Source organism: Xiphias gladius, chromosome 8 (assembly GCF_016859285.1).
Source record: "Xiphias gladius isolate SHS-SW01 ecotype Sanya breed wild chromosome 8, ASM1685928v1, whole genome shotgun sequence".
NCBI lineage: Eukaryota > Metazoa > Chordata > Actinopteri > Istiophoriformes > Xiphiidae > Xiphias > Xiphias gladius.
The window spans coordinates 10883470-10903255 of NC_053407.1; the positions used below are offsets into that span (position 1 = coordinate 10883470).

Here is a 19786-nt window from a genome sequence, read left to right on the forward strand (position 1 = left end):
ATACGTAGTGAGTTTTTTCTAAGTTTTGTATGGATTTAAACACACCCTGCAAGGAAGATAACCTTGGGAATTGGGTGGCATTACAGTGTTAACTTGTATTGCCCCTTTCTATTCTCCTCCTGAAACGTCTTCCATCACAAGTTAAACAGCTCTCAAGATTTCCATCAAAGGCATAATTTTTATACTTTTGTGATAGTTGTTATAGCTTTTAACCAAGTCCTGCAAGACATCTACGTACCAACAGGTGTTTTTAGCTCTAAAATATCTCCACATTCTAGTTTTCAGCATATGATTAAATCTTTCAATCATCGACGCTTTCAGGTCGCTGGCTAGTACAAAATGTATAATACAGTAGATCTTCATCAATGCCCCAATCTCTTGTTAAAGAATTCTTTGCCCACATCCATTTGTAACTTTTCGGGCATCTGGCTGTCTTCTAAAGTGGAATCAAAGACACTATCGATCTTGGCTCCATTTTTTTTTTTTCGTTAAAGCTTCATATAAGCCTTTTTGAAAATACATTGATGACCGTTTATGAATGACTAAATCCATCGTCATGTTCTGCTAAGGCTTGCATGTCATAGAGGTCTGCCAGAAATTGATTTAGGGGCTGTGCCACAAAAACTCTGTTTCTGACTAAATGTATCCTGGCAGGCTTACACAGAGTATAAGCATCCTGTATGGATAAAAAAATCTTTGACACGTTCAAGGTTTACAATTCTAAACACCATTCCTCCTGAATTGAGTAAGCTGGAGGCATCTGGGGTTGTCAAAGGGTCAACCTGTCAAGTTTGGCATGAAGGGGTTCTTTATTCTCTCTCTCTTAAACAACACGCCCCGACCAGTGCAGCCCCACGCGCTGTAGTATCACAGGGCTGTTTTCAGACTGAATCCCAGTGAATGCCTAAAATGTGCCTCTTTACCTCAGAGGTACATGATTGGGAAGTTCTAATGACTATGGAGAGACTCTTGGAGGATTTGTGAAACTGACTGATTCTGGTTATATTTGCTACAGCTACAGGCTACTGCTTGGACAAAAAAGAGCGATTGGTGAGTACCTTTTGGTTTGCATGGATGGGTGGTTGAGTGTGTGTAAATTGCTGGATCGATGATTTAAAAGTGGTGTAAAATAAGTGAGAATCAGTGGATACTGTGAACACACTGAAAGAGCTAAGTCCTAAGACTATAATGAGGTTAAACTGGAAATTTGTTTAAAACCTGTTTGTCTGCTTTTGTTGTTTGTCTTTTTGAAGCTGCACATGAGAAGAAGCCACATTCATGAATCCGTATCAAGAAAAAACAGTATTGTTGGTTCAGGTATTCTTCAATTTCTTGAATCAGGATGCCCTGTGGAGGTGGGGAGTAGTCACCTGCTTTTGTGAGAAGTAAAACTTTCAAGGACAAGTTGTACTGAGCCTTGAGGGATATTATCTTTGCTGGAAACACTGTAACTGTCAAAGTCTGGGACATGACACCAGTCTTCTCCCTGTGTTTCTGATGTTTCTGCTCTTCCCCTGTGTTTCTTGTCTCCCCCTGTCTCTCTTTCTCTGTGTTGGTGTGTATGTACGTGTCTGTTTTTTAGGCATCGCGCTCCTCTCTCTCTCTACAAACTACCTCATTACCGATCAGCCTTCACACTGCAGGATATCTACCCTAGTTCTTCATCCACTCTTTGCCAGATCATTGTTTCAGTCATTTTGGTAGCTGATACTCAGGCTGCTTTAGCAATGTGCATTCTTAGTCATTTCCTTGTGTTTTTGCTCCGTGCTAATCGCTATTGCCTTGTGCCCAGGATCCCTGCATGTCTGCCAGCTTGCCTGCTTACCACTCTGCCTGCCACGCTCTCAACCAGCCAGCCATGATTCACTGATTTTCAGCCTCCTTAACTCGCCTGCCCGCTCCCCAGCTCACTCCCCAGCTTGCCAAGTCAGTCATCCAGCCCCAATCATTGCCCTGCCTCCATCCCCCACTCAACTCTTCCTTGCCAGCCACCTGCTCCCCTCTGCGCTCAACTACCAGAGCCCTCATTCCCTTTCAACCTTTTCCTCCCTAATACAAGTAATAAGATTTCTCATTCATCTAAGTACTGAGTCCTGCCTTTGGGTTAAACTGTTTCTCATAACAGTAACCGATCTCTTTCCACTTTCAGAGGCAAAACCATACATCTCCTTCAGTCTGTGTTTCTCAATGTTGATGCAATGTCCATATCAGTTTGACTCCTACTTATTCATGTTCAAGTGTTTTGATCTGGTATCAAACCAGAATTTCTGGTTTCTGGTTTACTGATTCCTATCCAAATCTCACAGAGAAAAGGCAGTCAAAGGGCAGATCTAAACAGATGTCACTGTAAAATTAATTAAAATTCAAGATGCCAACCTTGTGATTTTGTCATGAACTTAACCAAATTATTCTAATATCTGTTCAGCATGTTCTGAATCATCTTCAGCACATTCAGTTTGAAATAACATAATGGATACTGCATATAAGTGCCAAGTCTCAGCTTTAGTTTGAGTAGGTTTACATCAAAAAAGAAACAGCTTTGTGTGAGATATGGCCATTTTAACTCATAGTGCCCAAATTGCATGGGTTGAAAAGTAATCTGATACTTGGACACTAAATGTTTCTTGGACAGCTGTGTGTTGTTTCAACATATTAACTCGTGTTTTTCATCTATTTTTAAGAACCACAATATTCTAGAGTAGCACTGAAATTTTTCTTACAGGTCTGTATGGGATGTTCTGAGGATTGTTGAGATGGTTGCACTGATTTAAGTGCAAATTCCACCGTCAGCTGACGAGGCAGCAGCATACGACGGACTGTTGCTAAGCTACAGTCTCCTCAGCACCCTGAGGCTTTTGTGACCAACACTGGGGATTTCAATCACATTAATCTAGACTCCATCCTCCCTACTTTCCACCAGTCGGTTGACTGCAACACACGGGAAAATAGAACACTGGACATTTTTTAACACCTGCAACCTGCAGAAGTTCTCTGATGACTCTGCGGTGGCGGGGTGTATTAGAGATGGGCAGGAGTCGGAGTACAGGGAACTGGTGGGTAACTTTGTGGAGTGGAGCAACAGGAATCATCTGCTCCCAAATGTGGACAAGACCAAGGAGATGGTGGTCGACTTTAGGAGGAGGAGAATTGCGACCAAACCCATTATCATGATGGGTGAGGAGGTAGGAGTTGTGGAATACCACAAGTACCTGGGTTTCCACTTGAACAGCAGACTGGACTGGAGGACCAACACTGACACTGTGTACAGGAAGGGAATGAACAGACTGTACTTTCTTAGGAAGCTCAGATCTTTCAATGTATGTAGCAAGATGCTGGTGATCTTCTACCACTCTGTGGTGGTGAGTGCAATCTACTGTGCTGTGGTCTGCTGGGGCAGCAGCATCTGTGCCAGAGATACCAGCAGGATCCATAAACTCCTTCACAAGGCCGGGACCATCAGTGCTCAGAGTCTGGAGATGTTTGAGTCAGTGAGGAGCAGGGGGGTCCCCTCAATCCCCTCAATGTCATACTGCAGAGCAGAGGTGTAGTGCTATTTGACACACACGCATGTGTGCATGCGCACAGTTAAGTTGTGGCTCGCTTCAAAGGGTATGTAACCACGTTTCCTACAGTGGCAAGTTTACATACATTAGTCAACTACAACTAACTACATGATCAAATGTTAGACTGACTTTATTAATAGTTTTATTGTTGAGAATTTTACACAGCTGTCAGCCAACATTTAGCTAAGTAGTCTTTGATGATAACATGGCTGTAGTAGGTTGTAATTAGCATGGCATTAAGCAATATAGGCAAATGAAGACAAGTAGTTTGTGTGTTTGAATTACTTAATTTACTTAATTGTGCTAAGCAAATGAAGCTGCATTCAAAACATTAACTCTCAGGAAAAGGTGCAGTGCAGGCAGAGGTCAAGCTCATCTAATTAGGATGGGCTGTGAAAATGTAGCTAAGCAAGTTTAGTTTATTAGGTGGTGATGATGATGTGAAGAGGATGAAGGAGACTCCGCTGACACCGTCTTGATTGCATATAAAGGTTTATTACAGAGAAGTACAGCGTCAAATCAAACATTTGCAGATCCGCTTGTGAGAGGGTGTGAAGCCAATGAACCAATTTCCCACTCAGCCTTGACTGCTGACTCTTAAATAGTGGTACCTCCCTTTCCAGAATACGAGGCCCCCTCTGAGTCTCCCCCATCTAGGGCCTCTATAATAACACGTAAATCTATCTCTGCATATTTAACCATACACTTCACAAGCTTTCATTTCATGCAGGCATTGTGGATGCATCACAAGCTGCCCAAGTTCAATAGGCAAGTTTTGTAATGTTTCTTTGCAAATGCATCACAAATAAAGGAACCGCCTGAATAATGAATGATGAATGAAAGGATGTTTTACTGCCTTTTCATCTTTACTAGTTAACTTTAGCTAGGTAGAACAAACAATTGAATTCAATGTGCTGCTGAAAGGCTCAGCAGCTACCCAATCAATATCTTAAATGTCAGTATAACAACCTTGACCATTCCATTTGTTTTTATTGGCTGCCTTCAATGACATACGCTTTAGTGATGATTGGATCTTCATGCATTTTTAAAAAATGTATATGAATTTCAACCGGATTATCTGAACTACAAATATTCTGTTTTTTCACTTGGAGAAAAAAATGGCAGAGCGTTGTTCCAGTGCACTCCAGCAGCACTACACCTATGTTGCACAGTCAGCAGGGCTCGTTTTCTAACAGACTCATTCAGCTCCGTTGTCACAAGGAACGTTTCAGGAAATTATCACCATATCACTGTAAAATTTAAAAGGCAGAATTCTATGATGGAGATGATAATGAAAATTCTTCTTGATGAGGCAGATTCAATCAGTCATAAAGGAGACTCACTTCAGGTGTTTATTAAAACTTGGGTAAATAACATTTCTGCACATGCAAGTACAAGTATTGACAGAAAATGAACACTCTTCCAGATGGAAGATTCTGACAATTGAAGCTAACTCACATTACATAAGTATCCATACATAAGTAGAACATATGGAAAACATTAAGTTTTTCATGAGAGGAGTAGTCAGTATATATTATTCCAACTTGACCCAAGACTTACTGGCCCTATCCTATAGGGGGTGATGTCAAGTTTGATAAATACACCATGAAACCAATACCAGCTGTGGTTGATGTATAGAAAACCAAACAGAATAGTTCACCTATGGGTCATAACAGAGTCTGACCATCAACAGCTCACCTCTGTTTGACAGGTGAACATACTGCTGCACTACCAGCTGTACATACTGTCTATATGGTACTTTTACTAGATTTTGTTATACACTACCATCTTGCATGGCTCTTATTGCACTCCAACCTTTCTTAAACTGCACACTGTATTTCTGATTAATGCTGCTTCTGGTGTATATATTCTATTTTTTTCTCAGTATCTGGTTCTGCAGGTCTGCAATTCGGCATTTGTGGTTTTAATTTTAATTCTATTGTTTCCCCAGTCTTCCATAACATGACAATTTCCCTCATGGGATCAATAAAGTCTACCTATCTATCTATCTATTATAGCGACCACTGTATATATTCTGTTAATGACATTTTAACATGTCCATCATATTATTTATTTTCACCCTATGGTGTCTCTCTTATCTTTTTCTTTCAGATGTCAAAGTATCAACTCTGTAAAGATACCTTTTATTCGTATGGGGGACTTGGCCAAATTGCAGGTTCTTAATGAAAAAAAAATTGATGAAATTCTTAACAGGGCTTTTTTAATGTGAAACATTTTCAGTCATACCATATGCAACAACAGCTAGACAAGATTAAAGGACAACAAAGTGGATCAGAATAAATTAATCAAATGCCACCATTGTGCCCACAAAGTGTTGAAAATAGCATGATTATATTGTTGAATTTATTTTCTTGGCCTGTATTTAGGGGCCAGCCTTTATCTTTTTGTGTTGACCACAGCCCTGGCCATTATAGGAGACCAGGCTTTTAATTGACTACAGGTTTTATTTGAGGAAATAGCGTAATCAAACTGTAATCTGACAGCGGCAAGCAGCCACAGCTCGTGTAAAACTTACTGTGATCTGTACGATAGTGGTCGCACTGTAGAACCCCGAGGTTGTTATGACAGCAAAGCCTTTTGACCTATGTGCATTATGCATGATCAGAAATAGTTTTGGCTTGCTAAATAACGGCTTGTAAAGCACTTTTATGTATCTTATGACATCTTTCATATTTGACGTAGATAGTTCGAGCTTTAATATATCATATATATATATATGTAAGATAGCATGAGTTGTTTCCTGTGCTCTACCTGTATTAAACGGAAGCACAGAAGGGTGTAAGTGTTTTTCTTCTTTGTTGCACTTTTTGTTTGACCATTCTTGTCGGAGGCAGAGGGAGATTTTTTTTGTTGCATACTAGCAAGCTAGTTGATAGAGCATTATCAGAAGCCTTATTCCTTTTTGCATAGAGGATTTTAATGACCATATCATAAGCGTTGTTAGGCCTTAAATCAAAATAGTTTATACACTGGCTCTGCTGCTTCGTTAAATAGTGCGAGGCTCTTGCACATGTGCTCGAGTCTCCCTCAGGCTATCTGAGGTACCACCTGATTCCCTAGCAGCACATACACTCAGTTGTTTGGTAGGTTTTTTCGCTGTACATCCACGGGACGATGTGCTCTGAAAGAAGTGATACAATTAAGCTGGTTATTGCCAGTCAATCTTAGGTTTCTTAAGCAGGGTCTAACTCAATGTATAACTGCGTCACAGGGCATCAGTCAGCCGTCTATAGGTAAAATATCCTTGCCTGGAGGGGGAACTGGCTAGCAACCACAACAACACCATATGCCTACTACCCTTTCCTGTATGCCCACTACAAAATAAAGAGAGATACAAAACTCTTTTTTTTTTAAATTGATAAAATGAACCAAAATTACATTTTAAGTTGGGGACATATAATTGTGCTTTTATTTCCTTTTGTTCAAAATCTAATATAAAAAGTAGTATAAAAAATGATGGCTGTAAAGAGTAAAAACTCAGTCCTATAAACAAGAGGTGTGCTACAATTAAGTGCACTCAGCAGTAATGAGCCTCAAGTTCTGTAGTTGTGTGCATCCATGTTTTCTGACGAGCTGCTAAGAAACAGAGACAGAAAAGTCAGGTACTCCTAGCTGGCAAAGATGAAGGCTTAACAGTCTGAGGAGAACATGTGTGACAGAAACCTCAGGAGATTAAACTGTAGTAACAGTGTAACAGGAATATTGTAATATTGACGATGACAAAGATGATGAGACAAAAACATGGAGAATAAATGGACGATTGCCTTTGATTATCAATATTCAGGTTTGCTGTTCTTCTACATATTATTTTACCACCCTAAGTGATGTTTTGCTGTATTTTTTCTTCCTCAAGCATTCTCCTGTTTTGAGCCTATACACTGCCTGGGTCACCTACGCACCAAAGAATGAGAAAGGCAAGAGAGAGGAGAGCGGTCCCTAGAAGGTCTCCGATGGCTGTGAGATAGGGTATTGAGTAACTGTCGGGGTCTTTACGTCTCCGCCAAAGCCAGTGGACCATACAGTCAGCCATACACAGCAGGGAGAAGACCTAAGAAACAGACATGTGAGATTTATAGTAGAACAGTGAGGGAAATATAACCACACGTCTGACTCACCTGAATCAGGGAAGCAGACAAGAAGGCGACAGTTAAGAGAGGACTGGGAAAAGTGTGGCCTCCTTTCATCAGGTGGATGGTGTGTAAGAAGATCAACTGACCAGGGATGACCAAAAGAAGCAGAATCTGCGCAGATCGATGGTTTGCTCCTGCCATGACAAAGCTGAACATCAGATTTGGCGCGTGTGAAATGTGTGTATTATATGAAGGGGCAACACAAGACCTTTTATTTAAACAATTTGACCATATGATCTTCACCTGAGCCAAAGAAAGTGCGGCAAGGGCTGTAGCAGCCCTTACGGTCCTCAGGAACCTCTCCATGTGAGAATTTCAAATGCAGATTAGTAGAAATACGACTAGACTGTATGGAGACGAGGTTTCCTCCAATACCTGTGAGGAAAAAAAAAAGTGGGGACAGGATCAACAGTCCATATTTGCAGGTAATGTGTGACTTAAATTACTGTATTGACATGTGATAACATGCATTGAAAGCATATGGAAGAAACTAAAAAACAAAAACCATTAAAACAAAACTAAAATAATGACCACCTGATGACCACCTTGTTTGTGATCAGACTTATGTTATGTGGTATCATGACTGAGGCTCAACCTCAGTCTACTCAACCGACATCCTCTGCGTCAGCGGATGTATGTACTCATATGTAAACAAATACAAGTTACACAAATCATGTAAGCTGGCTTTTTCCACGACGTCTGATAATTTTGAAAAGCCCATAAAGATATATTACAAGAGCGTCAAACATCTTGGGTGATTTGGTTTTTGCCTGGAACAGGCCAAGGAATAGACCCAGTCTGTAGTGTTCTGATTACTTCTTCTTTTTTAACTTTATGGCACACTAGGCACAGGAAGTGCATTGCTGCCTCCTGCCAGTTTAAAACATCAGTGCATTTGGTCTTTGCAAACGCAAAAATGATGTATCGATTTATTTGCATATAAAGCAGGGAGGTGAGATCAAATCACAAGTGGTCAAACGAGATGCATGTGGAGACGCATTTAAATGCAGGGTGTGAACTGATGTGCTTAGAGCTGTCCACTTGTAATCGGATCACCCAAGACGCATGTTAATGCCAGGTCTGAAGAGGTTCACTTCTTTCTAACCCCACACCTCGAGATTTTTAGTTCATTTCCAGATTTGTAGTCTTCAGCCCCAACCGACACTGACTCAGATTACATCACTTGAGGAAATTTATTTGATTTCACTCAGCTCCCTCTGGAGCCCCAGTTTTTTGAACTAGCCCAAGAACTGCAAACAGACTTTGATGTTTAAAATCAGGGACATTCCTTTTTAATTTAACTTGACATCTAAACATATATCAGTTGGAGCCAGTTCTCTAAAGTTATGTCTTCTTTTTTCTTTTACCTAAGGCCCTAATGCACAAACATCATAGATGAATAACGAAACACTCTCTGTCAGGCTTTCAGGGGGGAGGGTTATTTACAAGTTTTTCAGGATCCCAGAGCTCGGGTCTCTCTTTGGGGAGCTGTAATTTGAACAATGCTTTCTGGTCAGTCTCCGTTGTCTTAAATGAACACACATGAGAAAAAAATCGTAGAATCTGCTAGTAAAGTATACTACTACCCCTGCCCCCAAAAGCATCTTATACCAAACTGCAATGAGGACAAGGTCATGGTTAGTCTCTACTCTGACAAACAAATTCAAGAAAGAACATTTTACACAAAGCATATCTCAGACACTGAGACACTACAATCGTCACAACTGGACAGTAGGACATCAAAGGCTACAATAACCTTATGAGTTAAAACCAAACTTAAGTTAACAGTTATTCAGCATATATATTATACATATTCTAAATATACTGATGAGTTTCCCATAAATAAAAACCAAAATGTACACAGAGGTTATGTGTTTTAAGTGCATTCATAGTAAAGTCTAGCACTGTGTGTGTAGCAGTCTAGTACAGACTTGTTCCAACAGACTCACAGTAAGGTTCACTTCGGTCTAAGATTTCCCTTAGGATTCACACAGTGAGCCAAAAAAAAAAATTTCTATTTGTTTTAATTTTTACTATGGTACTATAGAAAAGCAATAGAAAAGTCATACACGCCATTCTAGAGGGAGTTTATTAGGGTCATGAGAAGCAGGATGCATAAACTTTGTGACTGTATTGAGCGAGCCACAAGTGACAATGGTTGCCAATTTTGGAACAAACAAGATAGTTAAAGGATTTTACCTAGGAGAGGTGACTTGCGAAAAAACAGGAAGATAATGGTAGACTGGGAATAAAGTTGCATGGTGTCAGGGCCAGCACCCTGACACCATGCAACTGTCAGCTACCGTCAGAAAGAGGGAATGGTGATATTCTCAAGTCATGTCCATTGACTTGGCTATTGCTGTATAAAAGATCAACACAGAATGGTGAGAACTCAGTTGCTCTCGAGACCTAAACTAAGCATTTTTAAGTGAAGGAGGGGCATTTCTGTGGGTCTGCTGGAGAGTCCCGGGGAGTGTGGTGAGGCCAGTGAGGGTGCCCGAGATCAAAATAAATAACTGAGACCCTGGTGCATTTTCCTCCTATGTTTTCCCTTCTTGAAGTGTTCAAATGTCCAGAAATGATGTTTCTGTGTCAACAGGAATTTGCACACGGCCACTGGGAATTGAAAGGTTGGTGATTTTTATACATCATACACATGCATGGAAACGCAGCTTTAAGGATTTATCCACTGCTCTATTCATTTAAATGTGTTTAGTTCTGTATCTTCACAAAAAAAAAAACAGCTCACAAATGCACTTTCAGAACTTTAAAAAACTTTTAACAAAAGAAGACAACTCACCATTTATGACTGGAGCATAAACTATGATTCCTGCCAAGTTTGGATCAGACACAGACTTGTCCAGAACAAGTCCCCCAATGCTAAAAGAAGGAAAACCAAATTATGTTTTTAGAAGCTCTTTCAAACATTAACAGGCTCATCAAAAGAGTCTGGGATCTGAGCAGAAAAAATGTTTGGAAAGAAATGTCATTCATGATAAGGGAGCCTAAGAGGAACAAACGAGAGAGCTTTTTCATTTTTTACTTTCTGTTGTATGTAAAACTTGTTTAACAAAATGAATAGAACAACATTTGAATAAGTATGCATCCCTTTTGTTTATTTGGACTTTTGCTAGACAGGCTTCTATTTGCTGTTCAAATTTCTTTTAATCAATTCTGCTTTTTTTTTCCAAAACAGTTTGTCTTGCTAGTTTCTTTATAAAAATTGCTCCTTTACTTTAATCTTATGGTCAAGTCAGTTTTACAGAATAAGGTTGACTAGGGTTGGTAGTACAGTACGGAATGTATACAGTATGTGTGTGTTGTGGCTCGGTATGCGGATAACAAAGGAGTTTAGTTGTTCTTTAAACAAAAATTCACTCCTGTAGAAATCTATATTTTGTGATTGGAGGGTTATGATGAGTATTTTAATTTAAAATTTAAGACTGAGACTGTTTGATGCCAAGGGAAAAATATTCAAAACTCATAATTTAAAGTATTTACTATATAAACCTCAAAACTTTTAAATGTACAGGAACTAAGTACTGTGAATATATGGGCAGGCATGTGCAGGCTGTAGAAAAAGTCAGTTACAAGGCTGAGGTGAGTACCTGCTGATGACCATTGCTGTAATGATTGGTTCCCAGCCTGTGCGAAGCAGGATGTGACTGGCTGGGTGTTTGGAGGAGACGACCACCCAGAGAGGGATCAGGCACAAAAACAACAGATCCACCAGGTAAAGCACATAGGGGTACAGTTCTGTCAAGGGAAAAAGCCAGCATTTATAATTTATTCTCTGCCAGGATTCACTCTAAAATCATGACATCTCGCTGATCTTTGTGGATGTAGAAGAAGGCTTACATGTGCCATTCGTTGGCCAAAAGTGAAAATTGCATGACCTCTGGCTCGTAGAAAGACTAAGCGTTTAATTCTGCACTGTTTCTGTGTGTGTGTGTGTGTGTGTGTGTGTGTGTGTGTGTGTGTGTGTGTGTGTGTGTGTGTGTGTGTGTGTGTGTGTGTGTGTGTGTGTGTGTGTGTGTTACAGAATCAAACTGTCCTCGCAGACCATCTTCTTGTTTTCATCCTCTTTTACCTGTGAAAGAGTAGAACCACTGACTGCAGCAGGCCAGCAAGGCAAGAGTGATAAGGTCCCCAAAGCTGGCTGCCATGGGTGTCGCAACATTGTCAGGGTTGATTCCCATTCTCTTGGAGACAATGATCACTACCACCGTGATGATACCTTGAGAGGGTTAAACACAGTTTTTAAGGTACGAGGTAGCACTGAAGAAGTCCTGAGGGTGTTCATTCTGTCGGAAAGCTGATAAACTTCACCTCACTTCAGTGTCAACCTGAATGGAAGTAAAACTGTCCCTCGACTCCTCATTCAAGTGTAATTCCTCCTCGGTTCTACTTATAAGTAGAATAAACTTGATATGGAGACAAAAGGGAAAGTAAAGGGGGGCCCAGAAGTCCCACCTGCGCATGCAGCCCATAATTCCTAGCTACACCTCTGTCTCTGTAGCAATGAAGTTTTGATAATCACTCTATGCTAAAATCTAAATTGTGGGTTGATCAGATGACCTTCTGCAACCACACATAATAAACCCCATGCAGACTCGACATTTTCTGAGAAAGTGCACATTTTCCCGGCTATTTAGGAGCTTTTTCTCTGAAAAAAGTACAAAAACTGACTTTGAGGAAGCTTAAAAATGAAAGAATTAGTGATGAGAAAGAATGATGGGGTGTATGATGCTGGTCCCAAACAGAGAAAGGAGCGACTGGATTACAGAGAGACACGGGGTCAACACATTTAAATTTATAATGTATGTGTGATAGCTAATTAAAAATAATGAGGATTCTTGAGGTCATAGGCAAAGCAGAGAGGGAGAAAACTGGGACGTCAAAATGTTTGAACAGATGTAATGGTGATGTGTAGAGTTGTATTTTTGCACCTATTTAAGCTTTTAACACTGAAGGAAACGTCAAAGTAAGTGGTTTAAGGTGATGGCAGGTTGATGGTTACCTTGCAACAATGAAGCCACGAAGGCAGTAGTAACACTGGCTGAACACAAAAGCACTACGTGATTAAAGGGCATCTTTCCTTCTGCCATCCAGCCCAAGACAATCGCCATCAGGGAGGCTAACAGGCCCAGCACTGTGGCTTGTAGCTGTAGAATAAGAGTGCTTGTAAGAAATATCCACAACTTTCTTTTTAGATTGGAATAAAATTTAAAACAGTTAATGATGCAAAAATGGTTAACTGGAAGATGTAGTCCACATACTTAGTCACAAAGTTGCTTTTCTCAAATGAACATAATGTACCTGCTTGAGTGCCAGGTTCCCAACAATCAACGTCCACTTTTCTCTGGCAGACTCCATTTTTCCTGTGTTCACCTGAAACCACAGATATACATTAGTTCAATAAGTATGGATGTTTGAAAATTTATATTTGCGTGACAACCGGGCAAACTCATTTAGTCAATGAAGAATTTTTAAAAAAGGCTAAATAATTCCCTAAAACATCTGCTCACCATAGCATTTAGCAAATGTAACTCAAACAGAAGTAAATGGTACACCTGTTGGGGACTACTTTCAGCTGCAGATTAATACACAGTATTAACAGCACCAGAATCGACTCAAGATAAACTACAGTGTCCATGTTCATTAAATTAAAGCGAGACCAGAGCAATAATATTTATTAATAGTTTCTGGACAACAACCGAGGTCTGTGGCACAGATGGATAGGCTATATCAGACTTTAGCATGTTAAGGAAGGATAATTATGATAATATTTGATCCAGATTAATTAATTCATTCCAGATTATCCCAGTTGTTGGACTATTGTTAGCCTTAATTTGTCTTCCAGAATACCGTACTGCAAGTTGATGTGCTGCTGTGGTCTTCACAGGTCTCTGAGGAGTTTCACACACATGATGCAAGAAGGCAAAAATATAATTCTGAGAAAGACGTTGCAGTCAGTCACTTTTTGTATTGTTCACTTTCACTCCAACTCTTTTGCCCCTCTTTGTCCATTTTTTATATTTCACTGCATTAGGTATTTTAAGCTATATGTTTTATTGTGTTAATAGTTCTCTTAGACTGTACGTAAATTAGTCAATATATGTCATTTATGCCTCTGTACATAATATAAACAGTTTACTGACAAGAGTATCATGGTAAGCGTTTGATTTCATTAAATTGTTGGCTTGTGTGTTTTTGTGGACAAATTTTGGTTTGAAACCATCATTGTGAGGGAGGGTTAAGACTTGGTTTTAGGGTTTAGGTTAGGGTTACGTTCAGGGTTGGGGTTAGGCATTCAGTTGTGATGGTTAGGGTGAGGGGCTAGGGAATGTATTATGTCACTGAGTGTCCTCAAAGCTAATGTAAGGCATGTGTGTGTGTGTGTGTGTGTGTGTGTGTGTGTGTGTGTGTGTGTGTGTGTGTGTGTGTGTGTGTGTGTGTGTGTGTGTGTGTGTTTGAACGCACACACTCACAGCAGTGGAGAGTCTAGAGGCCAGAGTCATTTCCAGGTTCCCCTTCATGCCTAATACAGCAGGGACCAGAATGAAGATCTCTGTGATTTCCTGGAACACGTCCCAGTTCTGCCACGAACACACACACACACACACACACACACACACACACACACACACACACACACACACACACACACACACAGTGCAAAAAATAGTTGTATATGTGTATAGAAAATGAGCCACAGTCAAAACCAAGACTACAAACACACAATAAATTTATTTTATTTTATTTTCAGTCACAGACCAACTTCAAAATTCAATGTAGTTACATCCACCAAGGAGGTTATGTGTTCACCTGTGTCTGCTTATTGGTTTGTTTGTTGGTTTCGTTATTTATTTGTCAGCAGGATTACTCAAAAAGTACTGAAACCGATTTGCACCAAACTTGGCGGAGGGATGGGGCATGGGCCAGGGAAGAAACCATTTAATCTTGGTGCGGATATGGTTAAAGGCGCGGATCCTGGAATTTCTTATCACTTCGCTCAATATTGCAAAGATAGGACATTTTTCACCTTGGCGGAAGTATGCAGTCTACTGAGTGCCATTCTAGTTTATCTTATTCAGTAATACTCCTTTTGTCTCATTTTGTAATTTGATCTCATCCCACTCCCTCTCTCTTTTTCACCTGTTTCCCCTCTGCAACTGTTTCCCCTCTCCTTGTCTCTTTACTTGTTGGCAAAAAGAGAATGATTTCCATATCTAGTCTCCTTGATTTAGCAACCAGGCAGTTGAAAAGACTAGAAATGAAGAGCTCACATTGGATATCATCTAAACTCTTAACAACTTCTGTGTCCTCCTCGGCATTTCCCCGTTTCCTTACCTGAACCACATCCAGCAGCATCCCAGCAGAGACTGTCCCAAGCCCAGCCAGCAGAAATGGCACCAGGATCTGCAGCACCATGGAGCAGACTGACTCTGCAGGTGCACCCGAGCCATCTGCATCCTTTGCTCTCATGGATCCACTGAGCCTTGACCCACCGTACAGTTGATTGGGGAGTAGAAAGTCTGTCTCAGTGTACTCCTGTGGCTCGTAATGGAGACTGATGTTAACTGGTGAAATATTCCCATTAGAGCTGAGATGTTGTGGACTTCCAGAGTGTTGGGGTAAGGATGGGTTTGATCTGTACTGTTGGCTGGGGCTGCTTCCCACAGAGTTGCTTGTGAGTTGTTGCTTATCCTTTGACTCAGGGAAAACCATGGTGTAAAGTTGAGTTTTGGCAGGATGTTACTCCTGCTGCACCGGCTCCTGAGAAACTCCTACACTGGTCACACACAACTGGCCTAAAGAGGAAAATGATTTGCTTTGAATACAGATCATTAACAAGTTGAGCAATACATGAGATATAACTGTTATAACAACATCTGTAACCAAAACAATACACAACAGAAATGATAGTTCTCCTTCTATACCACCACACACCCGATATGTCCTGAAAATGGAAATTTTTTTATTATTATTTTGCAATGGCAACTACAGAATAAACTGCACAGAAGCAGAAATAAAGAAATAACAATTAACAGTTAGTGGATGCATGGTAGTCTTACATTACTAATGGCTGTTAAAGTGCTACAGAGGGGATATGTAATATGAGAGAACTTTTAAACTTTTTTCACTTGAAAAATCAAGTGTGCAACTTTGGTATGTAGAAAGCATAGCTGTTGCATGGCGCTGTTTCAGAGTCATCTGATTGTGGAGACTGCTTGCATTATCATTCTTCATGCCTGTTTCCCATCAGCAACACTGAGGTTATCTTGTCTGACAGAGACAATGCACTCCATTTGAAATTCCTAAGAGATGATCATGTACAAAAAAGCTGAGGTTAACAAGTTAAAAGAGGGAAATTGTACAAAATGTATAACTCTTTTAACACAATCTATAAAAACGTTGTCAGCAAAGGATCAAAATGTGTCAAAAATAGTTTCAATAATCAGCTTTATCCTATTGAAAAAGCTGGAACAAATGCTAACTTTAATGTTTATATGAACTATAGTTTAAACTACGGTTTGGACGTTAAGAAACTATAACTCTGATGGAAACGACAATCCAAGCAATGTCTAATCAAAATGCTCAGCAAACTTAATAGCACCACACTGTTGTGAGCCAAACACATATTAAGTTATTCAAGGCCAAGTGTTTAATGCTATCTGTAAGGAGTGCCTTACTGCTGACTTTCTCAAAGTCAGCAGTACTTCGTGATGCTCAGTAGTATGTAAAGAAAAGCAGGGTACATCAAACAGACACTGTATAATGAAAGACTTTGTAGTTTGGCACTAGTCATCTCTAAGATAATGATGCCAAAATAAGAAATTGAGATGCAGTCTTAATTCTCATATCAAATTAATTTGTAATGCGTAGTTTCTCTTGGTGTGTCTCTTCTTCTCCAGCATATTTGCAAAAAACAGATGAATAATGTAAAAACGATATGTCAATATTTTTCAATTTGATTGCCGGAGCAACATTTGGTCTATAGTTAGGAGTAGAACGGAATAAAAGAAAGTGCCTTACCCTTAATGTGAAATCATAGGAGAAGAAGACGTATCTATTCTTACACTCCCCTGCTGACCTTGACTCTTCCTCGTGGCCTCTGTCATCCTCTGAATGGTGCGCCGAGTCTTCACTGTGGCAATACTCTAACCCCACCTACACACGCACACAAGCCAACACAAAACACACACCACATAACTCTCAATCTCTCACTCCCTATATCATGTGTAGTGCATGCATATTCAAACACAGTGGCAGGCTGTGTATAGCCTGTATACGACAGACAGCAGGATGCTAACACATATTTGACAGTTCTTTGTTAAGGGCAGTCCAGTGCTGGCCTGTGATTAAATTAAAGCCCACTTGTTATGGTTGTTGTTGCCTCACATAGAGTCTTTTGTATTCTATGTACCTATTGAAACGTTTTTATATTCATTATAATTTTCTTTTTTTTTCTTGTTGTGCTTATCTATCTATCTATCTATCTATCTATCTATCTATCTATCTATCTATCTATCTATCTATCTATCTATCTATCTATCTATCCATCCATCCTCTGGCAGTCAGCGTCTCCTGACTCCATTTCCCATGAACGCTAGCGACCACTCACAAAATCATGAGACCCATCATCATGGGACCGTGTGGCCCCACTTTTTAACAGCAGTGTTTTGGTTCACCCGTGCAGGCGGTATGGCGGTAGAAACCATCGCACCTGACTGGGAGTTTGACCGTTTTGACGACGGTTCACAAAGTAAGTGATGCGCCCAGTCCTGACATGCAGAAAAAAAAACCTAGCAACGTAACAAAGTTATCTACACTAGCGTCCAGTGCTAGCTTACGCTGCTAGCAAAATGCTTTGCCACCGGTCTCCGTCTATTTACCGGGGAGGGAACACCTCCTCTTGTTCATTGGAAACAAATGCCCGTCAAATAAACATCTTTGAAATGATCTCGCAGTATTTTCTGTGTCTATGGTGCTTCCTCTTTCTGGCTTATAGTTACAGAAAAGTGAACGCCTAGGACACTCAAGCTAGCCGAAATGCAAAGTGTAAATTCGTAAAATTAAGTGACAAGGACAAGTTAGCCGACGCTGATCACCGCAAACTTGTCACATGCAGCTGATGAGTATGAGAGTATAAAAAGAACTGGTTAGTTTCGACAGTGATAAAAACAGCGTAGATACCGTATGTTACTTTTAGTTACGCGAGCAAGAACGAATGGATAAGGGCAACAACAGAAACTACCTAGGTTAATGTTGGCATTTGAACATTTTCTGTGGCTATGGTGCTTCCTCTTTCTGGCTTATAAAATACAAATATGTAGCTTAGCTAGGTGGGCAGACAACAATCGTAACTCACATTAAAACGCGACCATTAACTGCCATCATTCAATGAATATGTAATATATTGGGGCTGAAAGCAAAGGCTCAGTATCAGTTTTGGATGTACATTGCCCTACATCAGTCACCAGTCATCGGTGGAGGAAGTTATCATATGCATACTTTTTCCATCACTCAGAATTAAAATATATTTTGCTTATTATACTATATAATACAGGAACACATGTAAAGTTCATAATATCACATGTAAGCATTTAATACCATTAGTATGTAATGTGAGAACACTCAGGTACAAGTAAAAGTCCTCCTTTGGTTTATTGAGGATTCATCAATATGTAGCAGCATTTTGTAACTGCTGTGGTTGGTAAAGGTGGAGTTTGTTTCCTTTATATACATTTGGGTAAAGGACTGATCAAAGCGTAATGTTTTACAAGACACTCATATGTTCTCGAAGAAATTTTTATCTTAAAAGTAACTAGTAACAAAAGCTTTCAAGTAAATCTAGTGGAGTAAGAAGTGCAGTGTTTTCCCCCGGAATGTCGTGGACTAGAAGTAGAAAACAAGGTTTACGGACTCAAGTAAAGGACAAGAATGTCAAAAACGTACTTCAGTACAGTACTTGAGTAAATGGAACTTCCACCCACTGACAATGTCCTTGATCTAACGTTCCACCCTACAGAAATACACACAGAGGTCCAACTGAAGAACTACAGCAAGTTTCTGGAGGAGTACACCTTTCAGCTGAGGGGTATTGAGGAGGCTCTGGATGACTCCATCGGAGATGTGTGGGACTTCACTCTGGACCCCATCGCCCTGAAGGTAAAACACCGGTGGCTGTACATCAAACTGAAAATTTACACAACTCGGTTACACAATTTAAACTTGTTTCATTTCCTTCCCAATACTTTGTACTCTCCTTCAGCTTCTTCCATATGAGCAGTCATCCTTACTGGAGTTAATTAAAACAGACAACAAGGTAAATAAAGATAAAGAGTCTGTAACTGTTAAAGTCTCATATCCACAAAGTTGTTGGGTTTTGTTTGTTTTTTTTTCCTTTTTAATGATCAGTCTTGCTTTTGTGGTGTGCAGGTTCTGAACAAAGTCATTACAGTTTATGCTGCACTCTGTAGTGAAGTGAAGAAGCTCAAGTATGAGGTAAAGCATGGTCATAACAGTGCACCCTAAGCAGTATCTCTGTATATGTATGTTTTGTATCCATTGTTATTGTTGTGCTATGAAATACAAATTCAGATTCTGTGTCCCGAATTGACATTTGATGTTTATGTGCACTTGCAGGCAGAAACCAAGTTCTACACTGGCTTATTGTACTATGGAGAAGGAGGTAATCAGTCAGCCATCAGTACTTCATTTTATCTTTGGTTTATTACATTATTGAACATATTGCTTCTTAAAGAACTGATACAAATAGTTTGCATATGTGCCTTTGTGTTACAGTGTCCGACACCAGTGTTGTCGAAGGAGAGTCCCAGATTCAGATGGGTCGATTCATCTCATTCCTACAGGTGAGCAAAGAATAATTCCTGTCATAACGTAGTTTATTGGAGTCCAGAGAACCCTGATGGCTTCTCTCTTTGTTCTCTGGATAGGAACTGTCCTGCTTTGTGTCACGATGTTATGAAGTGGTGGTCAACATTGTTCATCAGCTGGCTGCACTCTACAACAGCAACAAGTAAGACACATGAACAGAAGCCAGTC

General features: G+C 40.1%; 2 protein-coding genes across 5 annotated transcripts in view; one reads left to right on the forward strand and one right to left on the reverse strand.

Annotated features, from left to right (window-relative positions):
* The first annotated feature begins 817 nt into the window (after nucleotides 1-817).
* Nucleotides 818-19786, forward strand: part of washc4 (WASH complex subunit 4) — a 28084-nt gene continuing 9115 nt past the window's right edge. For 2 of the 3 annotated variants that reach the window (XM_040132499.1, XM_040132497.1), the window contains exons 1-7: nucleotides 17296-17483; nucleotides 18750-18889; nucleotides 18993-19046; nucleotides 19160-19225; nucleotides 19367-19412; nucleotides 19526-19593; nucleotides 19678-19760. In XM_040132499.1, the coding sequence (XP_039988433.1) occupies nucleotides 17321-17483; nucleotides 18750-18889; nucleotides 18993-19046; nucleotides 19160-19225; nucleotides 19367-19412; nucleotides 19526-19593; nucleotides 19678-19760 (620 nt within the window). In that variant the 5' untranslated portion in view covers nucleotides 17296-17320. Of the gene's footprint in view, nucleotides 1051-17295; nucleotides 17484-18749; nucleotides 18890-18992; nucleotides 19047-19159; nucleotides 19226-19366; nucleotides 19413-19525; nucleotides 19594-19677; nucleotides 19761-19786 lie in introns of those variants that run through there. The other variant, XM_040132498.1, reaches the window with a different exon arrangement.
* slc41a2a (solute carrier family 41 member 2a) lies at nucleotides 4878-17648 on the reverse strand. 2 transcript variants are annotated; one of them, XM_040132501.1, is made up of 13 exons: nucleotides 17614-17648; nucleotides 16754-16888; nucleotides 15068-15528; nucleotides 14206-14313; nucleotides 13034-13105; nucleotides 12735-12879; nucleotides 11805-11951; nucleotides 11323-11470; nucleotides 10515-10594; nucleotides 7958-8089; nucleotides 7700-7848; nucleotides 7484-7632; nucleotides 4878-7157 (listed from the first exon to the last, which is right to left on the reverse strand). In XM_040132501.1, the coding sequence occupies exons 3-13, from the start codon at nucleotides 15443-15445 to the stop codon at nucleotides 7118-7120; spliced, it is 1548 nt and encodes a 515-aa protein (XP_039988435.1). In that variant the 5' UTR covers nucleotides 15446-15528; nucleotides 16754-16888; nucleotides 17614-17648; the 3' UTR covers nucleotides 4878-7117. The 2 variants fall into 2 exon arrangements, with proteins under 2 accessions (XP_039988435.1, XP_039988434.1); XM_040132500.1 differs by having other exon boundaries at nucleotides 4878-7160.

Excerpts from the sequence above, each read along its gene's own strand:
- slc41a2a (XM_040132500.1), bottom strand. The coding sequence starts at position 15,445 with ATGGTTTTCCCTGAGTCAAAGGATAAGCAACAACTCACAAGCAACTCT. Across the intron at positions 12,880-13,033 it reads GGAACCTGGCACTCAAGCAG|CTACAAGCCACAGTGCTGGG; the intron begins GTACATTATGTT and ends CTTATTCTACAG. Across the intron at positions 7,849-7,957 it reads CCGCACTTTCTTTGGCTCAG|GAGCAAACCATCGATCTGCG; the intron begins GTGAAGATCATA and ends TTGTCATGGCAG.